This window comes from Lissotriton vulgaris, chromosome 10, assembly GCF_964263255.1.
Source record: "Lissotriton vulgaris chromosome 10, aLisVul1.2, whole genome shotgun sequence".
NCBI classification, from domain to species: Eukaryota; Metazoa; Chordata; class Amphibia; order Caudata; family Salamandridae; genus Lissotriton; species Lissotriton vulgaris.
This window is the reverse complement of record NC_141698.1, coordinates 173249682-173262096: the sequence shown is the minus strand read 5'-3', so window position 1 is coordinate 173262096 and position 12415 is coordinate 173249682. Positions and strand designations below refer to the sequence as shown.

The following is a 12415-nucleotide window of genomic DNA, read 5'->3' as shown; positions in this document are numbered from 1 at the left end:
GTGCGTGCGCACTCTGAGTGCATGTGATGAGATAGGCCTGCCCTCCCTTAGGAATGCATGGGGAATGTATGTGTCCCTGGTAGTTCCTGATGCGTGGGGTGTACAGGTTCGAATTTGATATGTGCGAACTTGTGAGAGTGAATGCTTCGCAATGGTGTGTGTTGCATGAGTGTGTCATATGTAGAAGTGCCACTTCTAGGAGTTGGCATATTAATATAAAATGTGTCTGGCGTGTGATTGGCTGGAGCAGGCTGGTGAGCCTGGCTCCAGGAAGGCTGGATGGGTCTGCCCGGTGGTGAGTGGGAGATTAGCATGCTGATGGCTGGGGAGGAGTGTACCTGTGGCCTGAATGAGGCTGGGTTTTCCCCAGACAATGGTGGCTCCGCCCCCTGTGGTGCGACTGATGACCCAAGCCCTGCCAGTGAATAGAGAGGGTGGTTGAGGTAAACAGAGTACTCAGGACCAGCTGCGACTGGGTCTGCCCCCACCCTGTCCCAGAACAAAGGATTTGGTGTATAAAAATGGGGCTGTGTCCCCACTGAATTTGTTCTCTTCCAGGATCCTGAGGGGGCTGAACTGGGGTGGCTGAGTGAGCTAAAGTATGGTGATGGATCAACCCCAGATCAGTTAACTGGGGGTGAGTGTTTGATTTGCTCAAACGCTCCGTCCATCATCCCCTTTTGTATCGCTTTGTTCGCCCTAAATTGGCATGGTATGCTCAGACGTGAGTCCCTTGCTCACTTGGCCACTGGATTCAAGATAGCCTGCCTGATGAGGATTAAGAATCTGAAACCGGTCCCAGGATGCTTGTTTACGGTCCAGGGAAGACATGGCTTGGCAGTTCGGGCTGGGCTGCTCCCATGAGGTACAGGGTCAGACAGATTTGCATATGGCCATGTCTGAACTGGGGTGGCTGAGTGAGCTAAAGAATGGTGATGGATTAAACCCAGATCAGTTGACTGGGGGTGAGTGTTTGATTTGCTCAAACGCTCCGTCCATCATCCCCTTTTGTATCGCTTTGTTCGCCCTAAGTTGGCAGGGTATGCTCAGACGGGAGTCCCTTGCTCACTTGGCCACTGGATTCAAGATAGCTTGGCTGATGAGGATTATGAATCCGAAACTGGTCCCAGGATGCTTGTTTCCGGTCCAGGGAAGACATGGCTTGGCAGTTCGGGCTGGACTGTTCCCATGAGGCACAGGGTCAGACTGATTTGCATATGGCCATGTCTGAACTGGGGTGGCTGAGTGAGCTAAAGAATGGTGATGGATTAAACCCAGATCAGTTGACTGGGGGTGAGTGTTTGATTTGCTCAAACGCTCCGTCCATCATCCCCTTTTGTATCGCTTTGTTCGCCCTAAATTGGCAGGGTATGCTCAGACGTGAGTCCCTTGCTCACTTGGCCACTGGATTCAAGATAGCCTGGCTGATGAGGATTATGAATCCGAAACCGGTCCCAGGATGCTTGTTTCCGGTCCAGGGAAGACATGGCTTGGCAGTTCGGGCTGGACTGTTCCCATGAGGCACAGGGTCAGACTGATTTGCATATGGCCATGTCTGAACTGGGGTGGCTGAGTGAGCTAAAGAATGGTGATGGATTAAACCCAGATCAGTTGACTGGGGTGAGTGTTTGATTTTCTCAAACGCTCCGTCCATCATCCCCTTTTGTATCGCTCCATAGAAGTGATACTGGGAGTACAATACTCTCTTCCTCGTGAGGCCTCCACAGCAGTGACATTGTGAGTACATTTTTCTATTTCTTGTCAGATCTCCACAGCAGTGACAGGGTCCATACAATATTCTCTCCCTCGTAAAGTCGCCACTAAGTGACACTGTTAAGTACAGTTTTCTCTTCCTTATTTAGTTTCCATAGAAGTGAACCTATGGCCCCGATTACGTGCTAAGGCATTATTTATTGTCCATGATAAATAACAATGCCAAAGGGTATGTTATTTATCGGGTGCAATAAATAACGCCTGTTATGAGGTTATGGTGAATAACGTGCGGATCTTGGTGATAAACGCTCCAAAATCCGCATAATACAGTAAATACTATATGTTTTTCCCGGTTACATTTTGGCAGGTTTGACCTGCCGAAATTTAATGGCTAATAATTATCGAAGCGTTAAATACCTTACTCTCGTAAATGTGACCCATGAGTAAACAGGAGTTTACGCATGGGTCAGAAAATTATGAGTACCGCATAATCGGGCCCTAGGAGTCAGACGTCAGTTGGGTGGGAGGGGGATTCGACAGACAAGGGAAAATTAAATAATTAATTTTCCCTCGCCGTCTTCTGTCGAAATCCCTCCCATCCAGCCCCACCTCTCTTACCTGCACGGGCCGCGGCTGCTAGGAGTACATTATTCTCTTCCTTTAGTGGTCTACAGAGCAGTGACAATGGGAGAACAATATACTCTCCCTTGTAAGTTCTCGACAGCAGTGGCACTCAGAGTACAATATTCTCTTCTCCATGAGGTTTGGTGTACAATATTCTATTCACCGTGAGCTCTTTATAGAAGTGACACAGTGAGTACAATGTTCGCTTCCTCGTAAGGTCTCCACAACAGCGACACTGTGAGAGACTGCGACAACAGTGGTAAAAAGTAAAGCCAATTATTCCCACTTTCACGTTTGGAGCAAGAGAGCACCTGCATGCATTCTGGTCACACTTTGAATGACATGAGTTCTATCTAATGTAAAAGACTTTAAGAAATGTGTTGTAGTGACAGACGGTGGATATTGTCAATATGGAAGGATTAAACTCCAAACACAAATCTACATTAATTTTTTAGATGTTTGCAAATAGCAGTGGGACTGCTGAAAGTAACTATGATAGAAGTGGATCTCAGATCCATCTCACTTCGATCTCTGAAGGAATATGGAATTATTGTCTTTGTGAGTATGATACATCTGCCCACCTTAATCCATCCATTTGACCTCTCTCCTCCTCTTCCACACCCTTGTTTGGTTAGCAACTGTATTGCCTGGCTGTTCCAAGCAGAACTATATTTGTCCCAGGAGCTTCTAGACTGTAACAAGAGAGGATCTTCTCTGGGTTACCATGTTTTTTTAAACATGGTGCATATTGCAGCACAGAATATTATTATAACTCTCCACAAATACTTCATCATGCTGCAAACCAATGACGCAAAAAGGTCCACTGCTTGTAATTCTCCCTGAGAGTTAAAGTGAGGAATATCTCTACTATCAGCAAGGGCTAAAGTGCAACTCCGTGGCGTGCATGGCGTCAGCTTTTATAATTCATAATAAGTAACGTATTGGAAGGAAGACACCCTGCAATCTTTCCACAGCATCTGAATTTCATATCAGCAGTGACATGATTTCCCTCTGTAAATGGGACAGCGGTTATATTAATGTGGAATTCATTTTTAGGTCGATGGTTAGTAGGGCAAGCTGCCTCGAAGGGGGGGGGGGGTGTTGTAAGAAATGTTGGTACACACTTGAGAAAGTGAATTAGAACTAAAACAGTGGGCTGTTTTTTTCTTTTTATTTGAACATGTTTTATAAATTTTTTATACCAAAACACATTAGTAATTCTGTTACAAGGTTAGCAACGATTCGTACATTTGCTTTTAGTCTATATCGTTTCTGAAAGCCAAATGCACTTCCCTTAAATCAACCAGGCAGGCTCTAAATTATGAATGTCAAATGTAGGACCAGGAAGATCTGATTCATGATAGATTTTGAGCATAACCAGTGACTATGTATTTCACTGAATGTCAATTTATCAGAGATGGATATCTTGAAGATCTAACATGGATCCGGCATTTACGGACCTACACTAGTACACCTGCTGTAAATCAAAGGTTACATACACATCCTACCAACGTTTTCACCATTTAGGGGCCAATTTCGATCTTGGTCGGAAGGGCACCGAATTGGGTTTGGCATTAGCGGATCGGATTCGGAGGCTGAATTTCCGCCCTGTTCGAACACGGGTCTGGACGTCGAAGTACGATGCGAACAAGCGTGAAATCTCCGTCTGAATCGTTTCCGGGTCCGAACCGCTCCGTACGTCTCGGCCATAAGCTAACCGCGGCGCGCAATGGAGGCGAATTCCAACCGAGCCAGTACGATGCTCGATTCGGACAGCCGGACCGAGTCGGAGCTTCCGGCTCGCAATAGCTCCCGGAGTTGGGCTTTGGGGGTCCGCATCGGACCCCCTGTTACCCGCAGCCTTACGACTCGGACACAGGGGGAAACCCATGGTTCTCCCCAACACAGGCATGTATGGTGCGGATGGCACCACCGCGTACCCACTGTAGGGGGCGTACTTGTCCGCAACGTACCCATTCAGTCAATGGGAGCCCATTAATGCGTCGTACGATCAGCTCCCATTGACTTCTATGGGAGTCCGACCGAACCGAGTCCGACAGCATACGGCCGCATCTTACTCGCTCGGTCGGACTGCAGGAATCCGGATCGGTCGGAAAACACCCCGGATCCGGCTCGGTCGGAGTGCTTTCCAACCGAGATCGGAATTGGCCCCCTAGTAAAGCAGTAAATGGTAGCCGGAAGGTACTAATAGCTGGTTCAGCTGCAGACACACTTACCAGCCACCAGGGGGCCGTGTACATCGTTGCTGTCAAAAGGTCCTTGGTGCAAACATCACCACACAGGAAGAGGTTTTGTTCCCCACTACTAACAAATCCTGGGAAACAGTGCGGATCCAATGACCCTCTGACCCCCGAACGACTGAAACCCTATAAAACAGCATGCTATTTCCATACGGTACAGTACCAGAATATAATAACCCAAATCTTGCCTAATAAAAATATCATTTTCAAAATATTGCTTAAAAAAAAATCACTGGGTGATTTAAAGACAGAAAATCTATTTCTAAGTGGACAATATTTTTGTAAATAATAATGACGACACATTATTTCTGTCAGACAGCCTTTTTGATAATGATATACTAACATACAACCATCCAGAGATCCTGTTGGTGTTAAGCTGCGTCGTTCAGCGCTAAATACACCTTTGTCTCTACCCAATCAGAAAGGAAGCACTGCCTAAGCCAATAGATGCTTCCATCCGTGCTGTCACTCACCCATCCGTTCATACTCAGTCACTCAGCATTCATGCATTTACTCATCCCTTAACTCACTCATCTATTTATCCACCAAATTTTTCATTCTTACATTCGCACGTCTGCAACGCCACACACAAACTCATCGATCAGTGAAGAGGCACTTTCATTTATGAGTCAAACCTACTATTGTTGCTTCTAGTTTGTGAGAGGTGTGAGAGTGCAGTTGGCAGTGTGTGACTGCTATTGTGTGAGAGGTATAGCAGGGATTCCAGAGGTGTGTGACTGTTAGTGTGTAGGAGTACTGTAAGTAGTGGGTGAGTGTTCCAATGTATCCACGGCATAGGTGCTGGATACTAGGTAGTTTTTCAGCACTTCAGCTGGCACGAACCCCCAGATACCTCCGAGCACGGATTGGTGGACGCTCCCTCCAGGTGCAAGCGGCGCAATTGTGGAATAACTTGCCAGTGGAACTAAGGATGACGCAGGATCTGCTGGCATTCAGGAAATCACTGAAAACTTGGTTGTTTCAGCTTTACTGCTCAGTTCGATGGTCACTATTGCAAAGCAACTGCTGTCAGCACGCCCAGCGCCGGGACACTCATTTGAATAGCTGCGCGCTTTACAAAATCCATTTAATATAAAATAACAAAACAGTGTTGGTCTGCTAGGGCTGTGAGAGTCCTGTCAGTAGTGCGAGACTGCTAATGTGTTAAGGATGTGAGACTGCTGCTCGTAGTGTCAGACTGCTACTCCATGAGGAGTGTGAGAGCTAGGGGGGGGGGGGGGGAGGAAAGGGAGCGACTAGCACCCTGAAGTTGTAAGAGTGCTTCATGGAGGATGTGACTGATACTCTGATGGATATGAGAGAGCTGTCAGTAGTGTGAGACTGCTAGTCTGTGAGGGGTGCAAGAATGCTTCCGGTAGTGTGTGATTGTCTACTCTGTCAGAGGTGTGGAAGGGCTTCTAGTAGCATGTGTCTGATAGTCTGTGAGGAGTGTGAAAGTGCTGTCAGTATTAAGAGTATTTTTGCTGTTACAGCAAAAAGGGTGCGTCTTTTTTACCGCCATGGCTGAAAAGACACACTGGGGCATATTTACAAGCCCCTATCGACACAACTGCTCTCATTGGCTGATCCTAGTCCCAGTACATGAACTCTGAACCCACTCTAGATTCTCAGTGTGGGTGGGATACGCACAGTGTGCATGTGCAGCAAAATGGGCTTCATGCACAGGGCACATGTCGGGTACAGTAAGCCTGACAGGAGCAGCTGCTTCATCACCATTCAGGATCGTATGCCAAAGAGTAGTGATGACTAGACAGACCAGCACAGACCTCAAAACAAGGTCTTTGCCCCCTTTGATGGAGTGGCAGCAGCCCTGGGGAATGCCTATCAGCCAACAAAACAATACATAAGAGAATCACCTCTCGTAAGATGAGGTCTGCACACCAACAATGCTCAGCCGTTTGTTTACTGTAAAATGCACCACCCATCAACTCACTCCATACTCAGCAGAATCATTACGGTTGCACATAGCAGCCATCTTAGGAGGCGGGACTCCACAGTCGGCCATACTGTGTTGTACTGACCGTGCAGAAGATGGTCCAGGCGTCATTACATGCTAGAATGCTTTTTTCCAATGGTGACTTGCACTGCAGCTGTTGGATACATACATTAGCAGGGCTGCTTTCTACTAGGACAGTGGGTAATAACAATGAAATTCTACGTCAGTCCATCTAGATATTGCTATCCACCAATTTGCTGAGGTCAACCAGCTAGACCAAAGTGGTGAATGCTCATGAAAGTTTTAGATTAGATTATGCATTGTACGTCATTCAAACCTAGATCCCTGGCACTCCGCTAAACACGAACTGCGTTTGCCCTCGTTAATGTAGTAACTGTCAAGCCCCACTTCCAGGAGTGGCTCAACAAAAGAACTTGTAAAACTTGTTCCGTATACGCTCATTTGTCACTGCGCTTTTTCATTAACCATTCTTTGTCCTTTCAGAACCATGTTCTTAAAAGAGGTTGCAGTCTACAGTACTGCACCAAGTCAAGCCCTTCCTCCTGCCTGCGAAAATGTGGTCTACAGACCAGTTCTTTGTCTCATCACGCGTAGATTAAGCCAGTAAGTAACTCACTGGTCTCCCAGAGTTCTTACTGATCCCAATCAAAGTCATTTTTCATGCAGCGACTCAAAAAATCACCGACAAAGAATGTTTGAACACGTCTCCAATTTTGAAAGAACTGCATTTTGACTTTGTCTTCCTGGCAGAACCTGGTTCATTCAGTTGTATGATCTATAATGCACTCCAACTAAATAAATTTGACCATATTGCTTCCAAATGCAAGGCACCCGGTAATACCCGCATTATAAGGATATCTTTCTGGGTAGGCTGAAAATTCAAATGAACTCACAAAGCACACACAAGTCCAAATGCTTTTTCTGCTAAGACTATGAAATGAACTGATCTTGAATTTCAGACTTGCTCCTTCACTGGTTTAGTTAAGGAAAGGTCTCAAGGTCCACCTCATCCCAATTGCACCCATCTCATTACACAACCGTATCTCTTTCTATACCTAATTCTACTTTGGTGATATATTTATCTTCAAGGTACATTGATGTGGAGTTAAGAATCGTAAATCCATTCCTCCCTTTGAGCACATATCTGTTTGATATTTTGTCCCTTGATATTCTGGTCAGAATATTTTGACCTTTTGATAGTTTGTCCCCGATATTCCCTACCACAATTGTTCACCGGAGGCTAGCACTGGAAGATTCTGCTCATCAGAGATATATCTATAAACATGCTAGGTATGTATACAGTTTAACCTTGGGAAAACGTCCTCCCAATCAATGAATAGCAAATGTTGCTGTGAACAGTTATCAGACCAAATGAAGCTAGAGACACTGTGCAAAGGTATTCCTAAACAATCACCCAGATTATCTAATTCATGGGCACCCCAATATATGTGCAATGCTCTGTTGATGTTTTGGCTAGGCTTGTATTATACAAATACCCCAATTTCGAAAATGCCGTGTATGAGAGGGTTTTGGAACTGGGCATTTTGTCTGGAGATGGAAGGAAGAAGTATCTAAATCCCCACTTTCCATCAATAGTGCATCTGAGCAAGGTATATGGCGCATCATGCGCTGGAAAGTGCCAATCTACCAAGAGTGCAGCAGTGCCTTGAGGTGTGCTGGGGAAGCAATGTAGCGTAATGGGTAGTAGTGACACTGCCTGTGGGACTCCCTATTGCCTAGCCCTTAACTGGACTTTACATAGCCCCAGACAGTTCTAAACCATCCCATGTCCTCCTGCCTTGGACTTCAGTTCCAGAGTGCACAAAACACCAGTGAGTAAAATGCCTTAGGATGGAATGGGGAAGCAGATGCTTGTACACGGCTCGGATATAAGCTCATTCGAGCTCTAAAATATTTCACTGCAGACTCTTATCAAACCTCAACTTGTAACGTTCTACCCACTAAGCATCCACCAGCCTGCACAGCCAACTGTTCAGGAGTCACATCAGCCATTTGGTTGGGCCCAGATGCCTAAACACCAAATATCCTGAAACTGGTTCCAAGACCACGTCCTTGCCTGCAGGGCATGAAGTACTACTAGTGTCCTTTTTTTGTTCATTCCTGTCATGACAGGTCCTCCTTTTTCCCGTGGGCCCATAATTGCAGGGTAGCAAGTTAATGATTAACGCCCTCTGCAGAAGTAGCTAAGGCCCTAAACAGTGCCTCCATTATATGGCAGTAATGCTTAAATTAGTATTTTCTTCTGTCTACATTTTGTTTTATGCCACTCCCATGTATTCTTCGTTAATTATCTTTGTGTGTTTTATTTCTCTTGTTGTGCCCAACTCTGATGCCCATGACCTAGAGTAGCGGTAAAATAAGCCAAAATAATATATACGTATATAAACATTGTAAACATCTGAAGGAATATTCAAACTTAAAACCAATAGTGGCTATCAATGAATTATTGTTAATGCTAAACCTTTGATATGTAGACAGGAAGCACAGTGACACCATATTTCATGGACCAGTCGATGTCTTAAAGCAGCTTGTCAGTATTGTGTGGAGTTCTGGCAGCGAAACCTTTAAAAGACTCTCTTAAGTCACCTAGCAATAGCATTGCAGTCCCTTAAGTCTAATACTTAAGAAACTATAGACGTCACACACATAAAAGCACTCAAAGTAAGATTTGTTTTTTATTTGTATTGTTGCTAAGAAAGGCCAACGCCATAGGTACTTTGCTTTCAGGAAGTTAAATAATTGGTGTCTTGTTTATCAAGGACGTACGCTGCAAATATAACCCGGGGAAAACACATTTTGTTTTGAAGGCCACCATTATCTGCTGGTTAATGTGAACTGCATGACAAAAGCATTCAAAGACAATGCTCCATGCTTGAGAACTCATACCACAACTTCAAAATGTGATGGGTCAGCAATATTTCACACAGGACTGGTGAAGCAGGACTAATTGATGTACTATAGCCAACCTACTAGTATCATTAGCTTCTCTTTGCCTTTGTCCTTGATTCATCAGGGCCCAACCCTTTCTACCTTTCCTTTTCTTTCCAGCTCTACCTCGCTAGACCTTCTCACTACATTAAAAACTGGTTCTCCTTTGGATCCATGCCCAGCCAAATTTCTTGGAAAAATGGCTTTAGTAATTAATCCCCTAGTCAACCCGGTGTTGAATCTTTCACTCAGCAAGGGAGTGGTCCCTTTGGCCTGGAAGCAGGCTCTCATTCTGCCGCTACTGAAAAAGCCAAATCTGAACCCTCTGATACATGCTAATTACAGGCCAATTTCTCTCCTCCCAGCATTTGCCAAGGTGGTGGAGAAGCATGTACACTCCTCCCTCTCCAATTTCCTTGAAAGCCATAACATCTTGCATGACACGCAGTCGGGCTTCCGTGCCAATATGAGCACGGAGACCGCACTGTTGGAGGTCACCGAGGCTATTAAGGAGGTTCTCGATCTGGGAGGAAAGGTGATGCTGGTGATGTTGGATCTGTCGGCGGCCTTTGACACCGTTCCCCACGACGGTCTCCTTTTAAGACTCTGGGAGATCGGGCTACGTGGAACGGTGTTCAGCTGGTTTAAGTCCTTTCTAGCAGGCCGCCCCCAAACGGTCTGGGCCCCCCGTTCTCTGCCGAGGTGCCGTCTCCGGAGGTAGGAGTTCCTCAGGGCTCAATTTTGAGCCCAACTCTTTTTAACATCTATATGGCCTCTCTGGCGGCACTGGCAGAGTCGTTTGGTGCCCAGATCGTTTCATACGCGGACGACACCCAGCTCCTTCTCACCTGCAAGAAGGGCTCTGATTTTGATAGGGAGAGTATCTTGGGGTGCAGATTGATAACGGCCTCACTATGAAGCCTCAGATCCTTGGCCTAGTGGAGAAGTGTTTCGGCCTGCTTAAAATGCTCAGAAAGTTTCTTCCTTTGCTCTCCCTTGATCATAGGAAAACCACTGTGCGCGTTTTAATTGGCTTCCGTTTAGACTATGCTAATGTGCTCTTTCTCGGGCTGCCGGAATATCTTCTCAAGCGGTTGCAAATTGTTCAAAATTCGGCTGCACGAGCCATTTTTGGTCTCCATCGGAGAGCCAGTGCCACTGATTCGCTGAAAACCCTTCACTGGCTCCCTATCCGTAAACAGATTGTTTTTAAGACGCTTACGCTGGCATTTGAAGCGCTCCATGGGTCCGGTGCCAAATACATTAGGAAACGGCTGGCTTTTTACCAACCATCCAGATCGTTGCGGTCAGCCTCCATGACTGTGGCGTCGGTCCCGGTCTTTAAACGGTCACGCATTGGAGGTCGCTCTTTCCGATGTTTGGCCCCCCAACTGTGGAACGCCTTGCCAGTTCTCTTGAGAAGGAATGGTACTCCGTTAGCTTTCAGGAAGGATCTGAAGTCCTGGTTATTTGTCCAATAGGTTTGCCTCTTGTTTGTCTGTCTCCTGCTTCCGTATTTGGGTTTTGAAGCGCCGGGACACTCCTTGGAGTAGCTGAGCGCTATATAAAACCCATTTTTAACATAACATAACATAACATAACCACAAATATAAAGGCTGTTACAAAGCATGTAAAATATCCTCAAGTTTAGATGCTTGAAAAACTTTCTGGCAGGTTTAGTATTCTGAAAAAGTCAACATGAAGCCAGGCAGTCAACAATGCATGTGTAGCATATTTGGCGGATCAAAGGCTAGGTGGCGACAAGAACAAATTGAGGCGCTACCTACCTACTTCTCTGTGACAATTTTCATCACAAAACAGACTTCATTCAGTAGCGTTGTAGTGTATTTTGTGGAAGTGAGAGTAAGCCCCAGAAACTGATATCTAATTTTAAGATTACGAGTCCCTAGAGATTCTTCTCCCTTTACAGGCAAGGGCCGGGCGCACTGCTGTTCACCCTTAATAGCGGTTCTTGACAATTTTTCTAATGGATTTTTTATTCTCATGATTCAACAATGTCTGCAAAAAAAATTATAAATGTGTACTCGTGCTGTGTGTTTTGATTTTTTTTAAATTAAAAACTGTATCAATGATAGATACAAATATTAGGACTGTGTAGTCGTGCTATGCGTTTTGAAAAAAAAATAAAAAACACTATCTTTTATAGATACATATACTAAGAATGTGTACTCGTGTCGTATATTTTGAAAAAATAATACCAAAATATTAAAAATTCAAGCAAAGGCCCGCCAGCCACCCTTACCCTCTGCTGCACACCAGCTCGAGCACCTCCAAGTGGCCGTGGTAGGCCGCCAGCAGCGTGGGCGTCATGCCGTCCTCGTCGGTTGTATTCAGGTCTTTCCTGGTGGCTTCCTTCAGCAGGTCCAGGTAGCCGTCGATGGCCGCTTGGTGGTACCGGGTGGACATGTTGGGTGTGCTTCCTGCGCCGGGCCCCTCGGTGGATCGTCGCTGTCGGTGGACGGTGCTGCCCCGAATGCGCGGCGCCACCTCGCAGCAACGTGCGTTCAAGAGTAATTAAAAGACGTCACAGAAATGGGAAAGCAAAGTCCACTCTCTGCAGACAGCAGGTCTGCAACGCGGTTAACAACGGGGAGGTGGGGGCCTCTGTTAACGCACAACTTCAAACGGTTTCAAAGTCCCGCTCCTTTGAGGTAAATAGGTATAAATACATTTGCATTTTTTTAATTGAGACTATTACAAATACGCGGTATTGTTTGTCCTTTAACTAATACAGCTGAGTGTAACTTTTGTAAAACTCAAAATGTACATTATTTTACGCCTGTCGTATTTGGAAGGAAGTATTTTATTTTTGTAACTTTGTGTCAATATAAAAGAGCAGACTGTTAACAAATCCAGTAATGCTACTAAT

The 12415-nt window shown here is 45.6% G+C and overlaps 1 protein-coding gene across 1 annotated transcript in view; it reads right to left on the bottom strand.

Annotated features, from left to right (window-relative positions):
* Positions 1 to 12072, bottom strand: part of ANKS4B (ankyrin repeat and sterile alpha motif domain containing 4B) — a 28110-nt gene extending 16038 nt beyond the window's left edge. Inside the window, exon 1 of the mRNA XM_086940812.1 lies at positions 11789 to 12072. Within this exon, the coding sequence (XP_086796938.1) occupies positions 11789 to 11952 (164 nt within the window). The 5' untranslated portion in view covers positions 11953 to 12072. The remainder of the gene's footprint in view (positions 1 to 11788) is intronic.
* Positions 12073 to 12415: the final 343 nt, after the last annotated feature.